The 16,858-nt window shown below is 34.7% G+C and overlaps 2 protein-coding genes across 3 annotated transcripts in view; one reads left to right on the top strand and one right to left on the bottom strand.

Moving 5' to 3' along the window:
• Nucleotides 1-16,858, bottom strand: part of LOC126967555 (SKI family transcriptional corepressor 2) — a 51,651-nt gene that overhangs the window by 1,063 nt on the left and 33,730 nt on the right. The gene's annotated exons all lie outside the window — the stretch shown is intronic.
• Nucleotides 643-8,991, top strand: LOC126967550 (cytochrome P450 3A19-like). Of its 2 annotated transcripts, XM_050812073.1 has the most exons (3): nt 643-658; nt 8,162-8,581; nt 8,682-8,991. In XM_050812073.1, the coding sequence occupies exons 1-3, from the start codon at nt 643-645 to the stop codon at nt 8,846-8,848; spliced, it is 603 nt and encodes a 200-aa protein (XP_050668030.1). In that variant the 3' UTR covers nt 8,849-8,991. The 2 variants fall into 2 exon arrangements, with proteins under 2 accessions (XP_050668030.1, XP_050668029.1); XM_050812072.1 differs by lacking the exon at nt 643-658 and having other exon boundaries at nt 7,206-8,581.

The following is a 16,858-nucleotide window of genomic DNA, read 5'->3' as shown; positions in this document are numbered from 1 at the left end:
TTGTTAATCTCCTTTTTCGGCTTATAGTCTCACTTTTTTTGTAAGTTTTCGTTATTATAGACTTAAGCTTAAGATAACCTCGCATTCAAAGCGATAATATAAATACGATATGATGATATAAATATGGACTTCGAACTTGGTAGATAAGTCTGAACAAAGTACACTCAATAGTCGTTAATGGCCTAACCTTCTCTTTTATGTATTAAAATATATTACTAACTACCTAGTCTCGCCATAAATACTGGAACAAAGAAAAAAAAATCTATTGCAAAATAACATTTATTACTTTTACAATGTGTTATATAAAATAATTTAAAATATAAAAAGCTTATTCGGTGTGGTCTGGTAACGTTGACGCCAGTTTTCAATGGAAGCACACACACTTTCCATGGGAAAATTATTCACTGCAAATCGTACCGAGCGTTTTAGGGACTCCAAATTATCATGGCGCTTAGAGCAAGCCGTAATCACTGAAAAAAAACTGACCATAAATAATCCAGCGGATTAAGATCGGAACTAGACGACGGCCAGTCTTCAGCTCTGATGAAGTCCGCAACGTTCGTTTCCAACCAAGACTGCGTAGACCGAGCTTTATGACCCGGTACCGAGTCTTGCTGGAAGGGCCATTCTTGGTTATTGAACATGGAGATGTTAAGGGGTTTCACTACCTTCTCAAGAATGGTATCTTGATACACTTGTGTCGATGCTTTGATACCTTTTTCACAAAAGTTCAGTCATGGTTCAGGCTCAGTCATTTTTTCATAGCTAATACCCCACCTTCACTGAAGTCGGAGAGTGGCCACGTTGCACTCTGTCGACTAATTGGGAAGCTTCCTTAGAGCTTTGAGTATAAATACGGTCATTTTGTTTGTTAAAATGTTGCTCAATTGTAGAATATTTCTCATCCGTAAGCAATTCATACCTTCTTTGTGTAATGCAATCCCAGCGACGAATCGACGAAAAAATGGAGTGAGTGGAGAACCATTTTAATATCGCAAAATATTGTACAATGTATTGGCAAAAATGAGAAAACTCAATGAACAATCATATAAAATTGACAGATTACAAATTGAAATGTAAAGTTATTAAATCCTTTTAAAATCTAATGTCCATGTAATTTCATTTGCATTAATGCCATAATATTATCCCAGTATTTTTCAGATCCCAGGAAGAGAGTCTTCGACGGGTCCGGTGCGTTATTTGTAGGTCGTCGCAAAACATACCAATTTGGTCAGAAATCATATTAAAATCAATACTGGATAAATATAAAAGCGTGTATCCTCACTAACTCAGTCATATCGTGCTTATCAACAGAATAAATTAAAACTTCGTAACAATCACCCTTTTTTATCGTAAGATCTAACACGCGGTCGCAATTATTCCAAACTCTTCCATATTATTTCATTTAACTAATAAGTACAATAGAACACTGTAATACAATGATTTATTCTGTGTATCTCAAAGTATCACATCTATATTAATTCATAATATTATAGTTTCATTCATTAATTAGTACAATAGGGCACTGTAACACTTTTATTTATTCTGTGTATCTCAACCTATACATTTATTTCATATAGTTTTATTTACTAATAAGTACAAAAAACACTGTAATATAATGATTTATTCTGTGTATCTCAAACTATCACATTTATATTAATTCATATCGTTTTATTTACTAATAAGTACAAAAAACGCTGTAATACAATGATTTATTCTGTGTATCTCAAACTATCACATGTATATTAATTCATATAGTTTTATTTACCAATAAGTACAAAAAACACTGTAATACAATTAAACATTATTACAACACTGTAATAAAATTTAAACTTATTTCTTAACGCCGCGCCACCTAATATCTCAGTCACCATTTATTTTCTATTACGGATTAGTCACATACTATTAACAATAACTTGATTTTTATTTAAAAAACAAGATTTCTTGTTCTATGCTCTATCTAATTTCAAACTGGGCCTACCATTTATCAATCTTCTATAAATCACTCTTCATCGGGCACACAGCTTATTTATATTAGATCGCCATAGATCGTTTGACCTTAGTAGGTTCCTTCCGAAATGGAAGAAAAATGTTGACAATGTTTAACTATTTTAAACAGTCAATAATATACTAAAACAAGCATTCAAATAATATTCATAATAAAATAAAAAATATCGATTGAGAACCACTGGACATAGACAGTGAGTAGATAATATTCAGAACGATCATAAGAAGTTCTTAAATATCATTTATTTTAAAGGTATCTATCGAACCATAAAACTACATTTTGTTTAAATTGCAATCTGACCATTTTTTTATTTATTCATACTAGGATACATAGGTATATACTTAGGCTGTACCAAGACCAACAGTGAGGCATGAGTCGTGTTACAAAAACTGAAATCACGTATGTGCGTGAAATAGTGTATTCTGACATACATACCGATAGTGCTACTGACAAAGTCATAAGATGCATATTTGAGCTATTATTTAGAATCACAGCAATGCCAAAAATATATTTGTTTAGATTAAATAGCCTAAGTTTGAAGATATTCAAGGAAAAAATCCAATGTGAGATTGGGAGAAGCAAGCAATATGTATTCAGAAAACAGTAGACAAACTTTATTTGATAGTAAATAGTCTTACAAGGTATAGGTATTTAAATAAAGTACATATTTATGTATCCTATCCCATAAAAAAGACGAACTAGCATGAGTCGTGTCGTCTAGCTCTGATCATTACAGCTTATTATCTCTTACAATATTACAGTATTGATAGGAACGATGCTAATTCCACATCTTTTCATGACAAAAAGTGACGAGATGAGCAATACTTTCAGCTGATGGAAAGTATTACGCCCTGCCAATTGAACACAAAACTCTGTGCGGCATCACGATTGCGCTCATCAGTTTGAGACATAAGATGTCAAGTCTCATTAGCCTATTATGTACTCCAAGCGCTCCGTCGCCCTTCCAACCGAAACATTGCTCTGTACTTTAATTACTCCATGTGACGCTTAACAAGTTATTAAATAATATGCAATCATTGGCGGTAGTCGGTAAACGCTACGTGCTACATGCGCCAAGCTGTACATTTATAATTCAGCGAATGGATCCGCCACCAATAATCACTTTGAGTTACGTCAACGTGGACATGCAAACACTTGAATAAATTAAATACAGCCAGTCGATGGAACAGGTACGGAACCGTGTTACGTCAACAGGCACTGCTCAGTGTGCAAATGGTGCTTTCGATTGGTGATTTTCTGACTGGATCTGGCGTGTCTAAGATGGCAACTTGTTCCCATATTAAAATTCTAATTCATATACATTTATTCAAATAGGATTTTAAGTCACTGTACCTACGTTAAGAACATCATCAGTCATTCGAAGGAATATGCCTCGGCCCGGAGTAGTTCGTGCGCAAGAAACTTAGTGGACTTTTTTTTTAAATTTTGTTAGAAATAAAATGATTACTTAAATAATCTGAAGGAAGTTGCTCCATTAGTCGTTTTTATTTGATGTTATAGTAGTAGTAGTTCTTTAAATTTTTCTCTCTTTAGAACCTAGGTGATAAATAGCGCGAATAGTCCTCTTCTGCTGCAAACAGATGGTATTAATATCGACTGCATTGTCCTTTAATAATATACCGACAGAATACTTTAAAAATTACTAAAGTAAACTAGGTGGGCCATATCTGTGTGAGTTTGTTTTGTTTTCTGTCTATAATTCAAAAGTATTAGCCAATTCTTCAATATTGGGGCCCCATTTCAATTTGGAAATAAAATCCCCATAGCATACAGGGATATGTTACGTTTAACTAAAGGTCATTATTCAACATACAAACTTAATAATCTGAATGAAAAATTAATGTTCCGCACACTGCTACCAATAAAGACATTCTCAAATGTCATCCGCCAAACGAGGTTGGTAAATAAAATGTTAAATGTCAGCTCGCGCCATTTTTTGTTTCGAACGTTCGATACCTAATTCACAGACGCCATAATAGGAAGAATAGAATAGAATTGCTACTTACCTAATAAAGCAAAAAAAGTAGTTTGAATAATTAATGTTCAATTTGATCGAAATCTTAGTAGAATTATCAGCTTTTATATTAATAAGAGCCATTATTGGATTTTCAACTTTCCAGAATTCGTAAGCAGTTGTCGCTAGCTCCAACTTCGCTAAGGGTGAGTTTGATGGTAAAAATATAAGTCTTTGCTCTTTTGTACGAGCAACCATATGTCACTCACTAATATTATAACTACCCTTTACTGGGTAAGAAATTTTAGAAACGGTTTAGTTTGGGAGGTCGGGTTTCAAAGTCCTGGGGGCAGTTCGTTCCTTTCTAAGAAAGCAAAGAAAAGAGATACCAAAAAAACAATTGAGATAACGGGACTGAGATGACCCAAGAAAACGGCTCAGATTGACAGGTTTCTAAATAATTTTCCGAGCGAAACAGTATTGCAAAGGGCAAGGCGTATCAATTACCGTTAAGTGAGTGTCTTGCTCGTTTTTTACTTAGGACCGGTATCGGAGAGGATAGGAGATGTATTTTGATAACCAATCAGCTTCGGCTGAAATGGACCAAGCGGGGTGGAGAGGAGATGTCTCATTTGTCTATAGAATTTTGTGCAGGGTCGAGCGATTAAGCAGCGCGGCAGAGCGGAGATGCGTGTACGCGAGCGGCAGGGCAGCCTGCGCTCTCTTCTCCCCGCGCCTCGCACACCCGAAAGCGTTGCTATAAACACAGCTCACATCTCCTCTCCGCTCTGGTGGGAATAACCTGACAGCTTCGCGGCTTGTCTCCTCTCGTTTCCTCTCCTCGCCGCTTTGGTGGATACCGGGCCTTAATCTCATAAAAAGGGGCACAGATAATGTGACCGAGTAGTAGGTACCACTGACAAAATTGATTCATAACCCACTTTGCTGATAATTCTTTTTTTAAAAACCATAGAAACAGTCTGGTTTATATTTGCAAGAAAAAGATTGTATAGCAATTGGTGGACTGTCACCGTAAAATGATAATAGTTACTTAGGAAATGTATGTTCAAACTGTAGTAAATGACGTGAAGGTGGGTCACGATTCAATTTTATCGATAGTACCTACACAATGGCCCAACAGAACATAAGACATCTTGCAATTAGTCATCAAAGGCTGTTGGCGCACCGACCACCGAGCAATATTACATATTAAGACCCTATACCTACATTAATTTCATATTGGTTTTCAATAATAATTACCAAGTGAAATGTATTACTTAGGTTTGCAAGTTTAATAATATGTACTTTTAAAGAATTAGAAAAAAAAAGCATTTATTTTCTCAAAATTGATTCCTTTAGAGTTCTTTTTGATGTCATTACTGTAACTATTAGATACTACTGCCGCTTCGGAAACAAATGGCGCTCTGAGAGAGAAGAAGCGGCGCAAGAAACTCTCCCAGCATTCTTTTTTTGCGCTCTTTTCAATAAAAATATACAATATTGTACAGTCATTTCTATTGCTATAAAATAATCACAATCTAGTCCCAGGCTGTCCGATCATTAAGATACTCAGCAGTGGAGTAATAGGATTTACGACAGAGTCATTTTTTATAATACATTTAAATTTATTTATAGATGATGCCTGAACAGTGGCTGGGACTTTATTATAGAAGTGTATATATACATTTACCCTTAAAATTAAAATTAGAATGCATAGACAAACGTCAGTTAAAAAGGTAAGAACTTTATTATTTGCTATCGTTTCATTACGCTTGTCAAAATAACATCGTTAATTATGAAAAAATAACAACATTAATATAAATACTTCATAACAGTGTGTTGTAATTTAAAATAAGATGTATAAAATTCAATGATGATTAATTAAGCTCATTATCTATAATTAAAGCGTTGTCATTCTGACTAGATACTTACTAGTTATGATAATACCTACGAAAAAAAGATAAGTGGCAAACGAATTTAGCTCTATGGGTAAGGCCAATGTAATGCTCCAAAAAAAACCTACCTTATACTATAAGGTATCTAGTTCTAGACTTCTATCGTCATATTATGATATTGAGGACGAAAATGTTATTCCATAATATTGACGACCCATATAGCCGAATGGTTAGTGACCCTGACTACTAAACTAGAGGTCCCGGGTTCGAATACCGGTAGGTGCAATCATTTATACGATGAATATGGATGTTTGTTTCCGAGTCATGGATGTTTATATGTTTTTATGTATATTTAAGTAAGTATATTGTAATAAATATATCGCTGTCTAGTACGGGCTATGCCTAGTTTGGGGCAAAGTGAGTCAAGTTTATTATTATATTATAAACAAAGAGCACAGCTCATTAACTATATTATGAGTATAATATAATATGTGAAGTGTACAATACCTACAGAAATCTAAACACATAACTGCATACGGTAGGTAGTAGCATTTTTAAGTTTTATGATTGGAGCGAGCGTATTGCCTTTCAGTTATGGTAATAGATCCATATTTTTGGTCCATATTTCTACTCATGGTCACGGCGAAAATTGCCGTTTAGTGTATACTACGTCCGCTCACCTCGGTTGGGTAACTGAATTGTGTACTACCCGGTTGTATTACCTCCGGACCTGACGTGGATGATCACACCGTCGCATGTAGGTAGTCGTAGTATTATAGATTGTTTTAAAGGTGCTTCATTGTGAAAAAGATTATCATTATTATAATGATGAAAAAACAATTAAAAATCTGGGTTAAGTAAAAAAAGTACTTATATTTCTGGCAGTACTATTATAGGAACACAGAACAACAGAAAGTACAGAACTATTAACAACAAAAGTCAAACGTAGCAACCTAAACTTCAAAAACAAAGCAGCGATAGCACGAAAATACCACGACACGTACCTAACGGTAATGAAACTGCAAGCCGTACTGACGCAACAGGACGAGCGCTAGGTGGTGAAATGGGAACAAGAGCGGGCTTCACGTTCCAGAGATAATGTGTGTACTCTTATAGTACATTGTGAACATCTAGAAGTTTATTGTATTATATTTCGGCAGACGTGATACCTAAAAGATTGTTGTAAAACAAGTTATTCATTATAATATTATCTGGATTCGGCCTTGCGCGAAAGCGTCATCAAAAAGTCATCATTATCGTTGTGTTATCGGATATATTATGCTAAATTATCATTTAAATACCAAGTCTTTGTTTGTTTTATGTAGTTGGTTAGAATATAGACTGCAATCATGTTAGCTCTTATTATCACTGTAATAATTTTGAGTCTAATTTATTACTTAACAATAAGTAAATTTAATTATTGGAAACAAAAGCAAGTGCTATATCCAAAACCAATACCTTTATTTGGAAATTTTAAGGATTACTTATTACTGAGGAAATGCATTTTTGAAGTGGCCGATGATATTTATCAGAAGTACCCCAACGAGCCTTACGTGGGAGTCTTTTACGGCACTGAACCTACACTTATTGTAAAGGACCCGGATTACATCAAGCTGATACTTACAAAAGACTTTTATTATTTCAACAGCAGAGAAAATTCGGGATATCACGATAAGGAAGTAGCCTTAAGAAATTTATTTTTCACAAGTGGCGATGAATGGAAGATTGTACGTCAAAATTTGACACCCGTTTTCTCATCATCAAAAATGAAGAAGATGTTTCACTTAATTGGCATATGCAATGGTGAGTTTGAAAAAACTCTAGATAAAATAGCAAATAGCACTGATACCGATTTGAGAACTTTAATAGCTGGTTATACAATTGATTGCATCAGCTCTTGTATGTTTGGAGTAAACTCTGAAGCAATGAACAATGAAGTAAATATCTTTCGAAAAATGGGTGAAGCAATATTTGATAGCTCAACTTTAAGGGCGTACAAAAATATAACTAGAACTATCTGGCCTGCAATATTCTATAATCTAGGCCAACGACTTGTCGTTGTGGAAGTTATGGATTTTTTCCAAAGTTTGATTGAAAGTGTATTTAAAGAAAGGGAGTACAAGGAATCAAATAGACACGACTTAATAGATTTCATGATTAATTTGAAGCAAAAGAAATACATACACGGTGAAAGCATTTCCAAAATGTATGAGCAACCAAAGACTATATCACATAAAGTTGATGATGATTTAATTACAGCGCAATGCGCTTCTTTTTTTGGAGCTGGACATGAAACCTCATCAACGATTCTGGCCCTGACACTTTTTGAATTAGCAAAAAATCCAGAGGTTCAAGATAAAGCTATTGCTGAAGTGGATGCATATTTCAACAAGAATGGCAATCTTTTTTACGAGTCTGTTCATGAGACTCCATATCTTAATGCCTGTTTTAATGAAGCCATGCGTTTATATCCTGTTCTGGGTGTAGTAACAAGGGAGGTAATGGATGACTATACTTTACCATCAGGCGTAAGTTTACACAAAGGGATCCGAATACATATTCCAGTATATAGCATCCATCGTGATCCAAACTATTTTCCTAAACCATTGTGCTATCAACCAGAGAGATTTTTAGGTGAAGAAAAGCAAAACATACTGCCGTATACATTTATGCCTTTTGGAGATGGACCGAGGATTTGCATCGGTAAGTGAATATATTTTCACTAATAACCCTTTGAAATTACAAAAATAATAATACTGTTGATCTTTTTCATATTCTGCATATTGTTTACTTTTTCACTCAGGTATGAGATTTGCGATGATGATGATGACGTCTGCTTTGATGACACTTCTGAGGAAATATAGCGTGGAACTCGCCGAGGGCATGCCACGAGAGTTAATTTATGAACCAGGCGGATTTACTACGCAGATTGGATTAAAGATTCGGGTGAAACTTATTCCGCGTCAGTGAACCGGAAAAAAAATCTGGCTTACAACTGCAGTTGCAAGTATTTTATTAAATATAAAATCACAACAAAATACATCGGTCCATGAGATATCTAAACACAAAATGTAATATGTATACACAAATTATATAATGCACTCATTTACAAACAGGCAGTTTTTAATTTTTTACATTCCTGGAAAAGAAATACGAAATGGGTTCAAATGCAAATCATGTTACAACCTGGTTATAAGAGTTCTTTTAAAATATTAAACTGAGGCGTATTTTAAACGAAAGCAACTTTGAGTGGCACTAACTACCCAAAGCAGATATTTTTCTTCAGCTAACCTCAACTACAAGTAAAATAAAAATAGTAAAAAGAAAAGAGAGAGAAATCGGCCCACTCTGAACTTCCGACCGATGGATCATGTTAGTCCGTAACTTTAAACTCTTTTTAATATATGTGTGTCGCCTCTACACAAGGCATTCTCGAACTCAACTCAAGAGTGTGGCGAGTCATCGCCTCCTGAAGATATGTCATAACATTTAGATAGTAATAAGTAATTTTAATTGGATTACCTCATTTCTTTGACAATTTTATGTACAGTATTTGGTTAAGCCCATAATATAACATAAATAGAGATTATATAAGTAGAGAACGCTTTGCAGTTGTTGTAAAGAAACAACGCCTTATAGATGCACTATTATGTTCTGGATGTAATATCGTACGGAGTTAGTGTACTTTTTACTCTGATCGATTTATTGATGATGTTCTAGAGATGACTAACGTTTTATTTTCTTATGATATTTTACGTTTGGCAGGTAGGTATTTACTCATTTTTATATTAATTTTCTTTGTATTTAAGTATGGGATTCACAAGCGGGATTTAGAAAGGCAATGGGATGTACGGATCAGGTCTTTTCCTTCCGGTGCATAGCCGAAAAGTTTTTGGCGAAAAACAAGAAGGTCTATTGCGCGTTTGTGGATCTAGAAAAGGCCTATGATACAGTGGTGAGGAATGAATTGTGGTCAGCATTGTCCGCGAACGGTGTGAGCAGTGTCCTCATACGAGCATTGCAATCTTTTTATAGAGATTCTAGTGCTTGTGTAAGGATAAACGGGGCATACACTGAATGGTTTAATATCGAAAAAGGTGTTAGACAGGGATGTGTAGCGTCACCGTGGCTGTTTAATCTGTTCATGAACAATTGTTTGACAGATTTAAAAGAGAATGAAAGTGGGTTGAGAATGAATGAGTTATTCGTCAAATGTTTTCTCTATGCAAGTATTACTTGTAAGATTAATTATTATTATTATTATTATTATAAGACCAAGTATTACTTGCATCTTCGGCCGAGGAGTTGCAGGAGATGTTAACTGCTATGAATGGAGCTTTTGGTAGAAAGGGAATGAAGATGAATGTAAAGAAGACGAAAGTGATGGTGCTTGAAAGAGATGAGGTAGTGACAGACTGCAATATCGTGATTGGAGATGAAAAAATTGAACAGGTGAATGAGTTTGCGTATCTGGGTTCTAAATTTACAAGAGCTGGAAAGTATGAGAGTGATAAGTGAAAGAAGAGTGAATGCAGGAAACATGGTGAATGGAGCTTTGCACTCCTTTATGAACAGGCAGAAGGTGTCTAATAAGGCTCGTTTGGCTGTGCATGAGGGGGTGTTGGTTCCAACACTCATGTACGGAAGTGAAAGTTGGGTATGGCAGAAGAAACATGAAAGCATAATAAATGCAGTTGAGATGAGAGCGTTCAGAAGTGTGATAGAAGTTAAACTGAGTGACAGGAAAAGAAATAGTGAGATAAGGAAACGTTGTGGTCTGAAAGAAGATGTTGTGACAAAAATTGAGAAAAATATGCTGAGATGGTTTAGACATGTCGAGAGAATGAATGAAGAACGATTGACAAAGAAAGTGTATCCGGCCAGTGTGAATGAAAGTGTTGGAAGGGGTAGACCTAGGCGGACGTTTCAAGATTAAATCAGGGACGTCTTGAAAAAAGGCCAGTTCAAGAGTACCCTAAACCGGAGAATAAAGGAATAATGAAAGTGGACGAAGCGAAACAAGTATGTAAGGATCGTAGCAAGTGGAAAGAAGTGGTCTCTGCCTACCCCTACGGGAAAGAAGCGTGATTTTATGTATGTATGTATGTATTTAAATCTGATATACAGACATGTTTATATATGAAATTAGATAAATACTTTAAAATCAAATCAACATCACTTTATTCATGTAGGCCACGGAAATGACACTTATGAATGTCAAAAAAAAATTTTTTTCTTATTTAATCTACCGCTACTTCGTAATTGTTGAGCTAATGACCAGAAGTAGCAAGAAACTCATTGCCATAAGATTTACATTTTCATCGATTTACAAATCTTAAGTACTTATAATATGTAAAGTAATGCAACACATATACTCAAATGTCAAATAGTCTAAGCCTTACACGTGGAAGTAAAAAAAGTAAATGTAAATTAATACAAAAGTTATTGAGTCATCATCCACACACACCGTAAATAAATAAAGGTATTCTGTGAGCATTTTATGAGCGATAATAAATAAAAAAATATATATATTTTGATACATAACCGAGCACTACATACAGCTCAATTTCATTGAATACCTAGAAACTAAACGCGTGATCACGTGCCTAAAACAAATTTTCGCTTAAATAATCAACAACCAACACAGCAAATTCCGTATTGTATAGAATACTTGAATTTTAGCGAGTGCCAGTAACATAAATACAAAATAATATTTTCATTCCAACGACAGAAGGAATCAGAATTCTATTGTGTCCTACTGAAACGACCCACAATTTCATAGACATATGGCAAGCGGTTGAACTTAAAACGGTAAAACAAGAACGCTGAATACATTGTGTTAGTAAAAATATTAATTATTTTTAGCAGGCTTATCATTTCCTTTGTATTTTTTGTTTCTTACTTCCTTACTTCTTCGCGTCGGTGGTGCAATAGGTGAACCCAAAATCATGCTCAATTTAAGATATTAAGTATCACTAGCCCAGTAATTTTAAGAGCTAGGGCGCCCTTCAAACAGAAACATAGTAATACTTCCATATTACTGATTCACCTCAGAAAAAGGCGCCGCGGTGGTATCCATCTATACATCCCGTTCACATAAGCCTTCCGCAGGCTTCTTCGCGTACCTCTCCGACTAGCGAAGGTTGGCGGTCAGCTTTGTAATTTTAGCTTTTTGTCCTTCGCGAGGCGAAATAGATCCACTCTCGGATTTTTCTGCGACCTACGCCTCTTCTTCCGGCAATTTTTCCCATCATGATGAGTTGTAGGAGTTCGTACCTCTCGTGCCTATGCACGTGCCCTAAATATGCGACTTTCATCTTGATGGTTTGCATGAGTTCGCGATTTTGATTGACTTCCACATTTGTGACCTAGTGGGTCCAACTAATGGCCAACATACGTCTATATCCCCACATTTCAAAAGCTTCTATACGTTTCCTGAGTTCTTATTTAATAGTCCACGCCTCACATCCATATAGAAGTATGGGCCAGATGTCAGTAGGCATTGACGTACAATAAACAAGTAGTCTCACAATCACGCTCAATAATGGTCTGAAGCAAAAGTCTGTCTACGCGTCTATTTCGCAGAGTTTTATTTCAGTTGTGATTTAAATACAACGCCACTCAATGACAAAGTGTTCATTGAAAAACTGTCCAAATAACAAATTAAAATATTTTTATTCAAAATAGGATGTGACATCACTTATTGATAGTCAAAAACCACCCATTCCAAAATGAATGCCTCAGGCCTGAGAAGAACGGGCGCAACAAACTCAGCGAGCTTTTTTTTTCATCGAAAAAATATGTTTACAAAGTAATATTGTACAATTAAACTTATTATTTAATAGCCTGAGGGCGGTCACTTCATTCCCGTCTGTCCATCTGTGGTATCATTAAGAATTTCATTTATGTTATAGTACTTATTATTTATGTATATACCTTTACCACACAAACGTTTTTTAACAATTCTTTTAAATAACATAATAGTTTTGTTTTGAACATTTTCATGGATCTTGTTGTAAAAGCACATATATACATCGCCCCACAAATAACTTACTAACTCGACTTACCCGAGTAGTAGGTATTATAAGTTTATGTCTGTTCCTGGTGTTAACATTATGGTTAGGACAGCTTCTAGCAAATTCACTTATGTGCCTATGAACATACATTACATTATCAAGAATATATGAATTTTGCTCTCAATGATTCTTTAGGACCTAGGTTATTAATAGCGCGAATAGCCCTCTTCTTCAGCAAACAAAACAAACTGAAAAAAGGTAGAGTGACGTATTTCAGGTAAGTTTCACTTAAAATTAACCAAATTATGTAACTAATGTGGTGCGAAATACTGCCAAGAAATACGGTGTTTATGAATGAATGAATGAATGTTGTAATGTTATCTGTATATCTATTAATGTTGAAAGTTAATACGTATATAAAACGCCATTCGGACATTTCTGACGACCTTTTATCAGGCGATTGTGAGTAGTACGTATATGCCCGCAGTTTTAAAGAAATAAAATAATAATTAAGTCAAGATCGACTCTCTTCAACACTGGTACACTTTGCAACTGAACCGTGTAATTAAAAAGTTGCAACGAACAGTGAGTCTAGTTCGTACCCCACAGCAAAACCCCAAGGGTAGCGCATATGTCATTCTGTTTGCGTATTGCTTATTCAATTACCCAGTCTCGCCTTTGGGTATCTATATTACTAATACCTATCTCATAATTAATTATAATCTCGGACAAGGAGGTACTCTGTAATTTAATTAATCACACAATTCTCTCATTATATTAGGTGCCATCTTGTTAACTACACGTCAAAAAATTACATTATTCAAATCAAATCAAAATCACTTTATTCATGTAGGTAAAAGAAATGACACGAAAGTCAAAAGATTTCTTTTCTTTTTATATTGGAATAATAATGCATTAAAATAATTTGTTATTGGATTTATTAATAGTTAAATGAGTTTTTCGTTCTTTGTTTGAAAGCAACCTCTGAATCTATTGTTTGGATTTAAAAAGTTAAATCTTAACAATTCAAAGATTCCTTAATAATAAGGGATGCCTAATTTGCAATTCAGTCAAATTCAAACCAGCTGGGTAGGTATATTTTTCACAAGCGTTGAACGTTTTCATATATTAATAGGCGTAAAATATTTAACGGCTTATTTGAGTATAAGAAATAAAGTTTAATAGCCTAAACAAAAAGGACATACAATCGAATATGGTCCAGTTCCGGACCGAGTCTGATGGTTGGGGCGGACCGATATCGACCATTTGTTTAGGCAATAAGAGAGCACTACTCTCAACATACGGCGGATTAATTAGCTTAAAGGCTGTTTAAGTGGCCTCGTATCAGAAGTGCCTTGACAGACCGGCACCTATATAGGTTCTGGATTGAATATAATCTTTTACTTTCACTTTATTAAATAAATAAAATAATTTTTAAAAGATAAACTATAATACGAGATTTACTCCGTAATATAAAATGTCAAATTTTTTAGATTAAAAAAAAAACTAAAAGCTGTTGCTTAGCATCTTAACATACCTGTAGTAGTCTAGAAGTGTTATAACTGTATTTTGATTTATTACACAAACCCATTATAATCCACTAAAGCTGGAAAACATACAATTCCGAAGAAGTAAAAAGAGCTCGCACGGATACAGACTCGGCAGTGATTTATAACAGTATAAAGATACAATTGAATTGTTGTAGCCCCACATTACTCGCACAAACTATCTATCTACTACGTGATGTGATTACAGAGGCACCACACTCTCGTCTTGACAAACATAGCGATTACTGTAAATTATAATGCCTGTTTGAACAAACTGTTTTGTTACATGCATGGACAAAAAGATAATTCGCAAACACGGTACAAACTGTACTACTTTTGAAATATATTAGAAAAGATACAAAAGATGGCGCTGTAATAAAACTTATATTTTGGCCGTATTATTAAAAGGGTGCTATTTAAATGGAAAGCATAGTTTTAGTATTTTTGTGAGCAGAAAAATATAATTATTCCAAAATCAATCAGCAATTTATGTCATTCTGGATGGCTGTAATTATTTTTGTACAGCATATTAATTATATTACTAGCAATGAGCTCCTGTTTAAAAAAAATTTGGTAAGCCCTCAGAAGGTAAGCAAAAAAATTCATTTTAACGCCTAGCATTTGTTTCTGGCACTCGACGGCTGCTGCCACGGCCCGCTACGCTCGGCTTGAGCGTTGTTTTAAATGTTCTAACATAATCTAACCTAACCAATTTTATAAATTATGGACTGGATAGTCACATTTCCCTTTTATCCAATCATTTCTTTCAATTGGCAATTAGATAAGCCACTAAAATACACTGCTTATAGACATGCTTTATTTCCTGATCAATCATGAAATCTTGCTGACCAAGTAGTTATTTTGCGGACTGAATGTTTATTAAGCAAACTAATGTATTTGTAAGCTACCTATTTATGATTCAATTTTTCACCATTATCAAAATTATTTGCGGAACAAGGATTGCTGTCTGATATTTTTTATTGCAAACAAAATCTTTGTATGCTGACCAAATTATTTAAATGCTGATTTTTGCGGCTTACCTAATTTTATAATTGCTTAACATTTAATAACCTCTCTTATTAAAATACAGACGCAAAGGTGAAAATATTATGTTTTCATCGTAAGGTTTCCGCTTGTATTTTTTTTATACTGAACTTGAAGAAAGTATAATTTACTTTTGGCCTTCATTGTCATTTAACTGGTTTTTTTTAGAAAAAATTACTAGTTCTATGAACAATTTCAAGATATTTTAAAAAAAATGGCTAAGCCGTTAAAATATAATATTCATTACCCGTCAAAAGTTAGAACCATTAACTGAATGAAGTATAATCACACAAAAACAGAGAACTGTCGATATTCGTAAAACAACGCCGCGATATTTACAAAACAATATCAGATATCGAGTTTTAATTTAGTAAATTGTCTAAAGCTTTCACTATCAAGTGTGTTTGTGTCCCGCGCCTTAATTTGGACAACGCACGCGCGATCCTAATCGCATGCACAGTACAAATGTAACAGTTACAAAGACTATTCTACGAAATCTTAATTAATCGAAATTAACCTTGGGGAAAAAAATCTAACTTGTCTCTTGATGGTTGAGACAGAAAGTTGTAGAATAGTATTTTATTTTTATGAAAATAGGGGACGAGACGAGCAAGACGTTCAGCTGATGGTAATTGTTACGCCCTACCCATTACAATTCAGTGCCACTCAGGATTCTTGAAATACCGAAAAATTCTGAGCGGCATACAATTGCGCTCGACATCTGGAGACATAAGATGTTAAGTCTCATTTGCCCACTAGTTAGGGCGCCCTTCAGACCGAAACACAGTAATCCATACACATTACTGCTTCATGGCAGAAATAGGCGCCGTTGTGGTACACCCATAATCTAACCGGCTTCCTGTGCCTTCCTCCTCCATGATATGGTTTATATAACCCATGAGCATAGGTCAGCTATTATTCAAACATCACGTCCCATACATTGATTGTATACGACGGTCCGTTTGTTCTGCGAGTAGCTGCTAAGTCAACAATCCTACCTCCCTGGCAGTTAGAAGATTCAAATATACGATTTATTCTTAAGTGTTTTAGTTTATATACGTTTACTTTATATATCATTCTTGCTTAGCCCGCCATTGCACGCAGATTTAAAAGAATATATCAAAATTTGTAGAATATATAAAAAAAAATAATACCATAAAGGACTTGGACGAGAGCCGTTATTTTGAAATTTCTTAATAAAATTAAAATAACCTTCGTCTCTTTACCTCCTACAATATCTATACGTACAAAATTTCAATAAAATAGGATGTTTTTTTCGGCCGTGAAAGAGTAACAGACATTATCTTTCATCATTCTTCCATAAATGGGCGTCAGGAATTAGGTCAAACAGTTCCTTCGAACATTAACACAAT

This window comes from Leptidea sinapis, chromosome 13 (assembly GCF_905404315.1).
Source record: "Leptidea sinapis chromosome 13, ilLepSina1.1, whole genome shotgun sequence".
In the NCBI taxonomy this organism is placed as follows: Eukaryota; Metazoa; Arthropoda; class Insecta; order Lepidoptera; family Pieridae; genus Leptidea; species Leptidea sinapis.
This window is presented reverse-complemented; position numbering and strand designations above follow the sequence as displayed.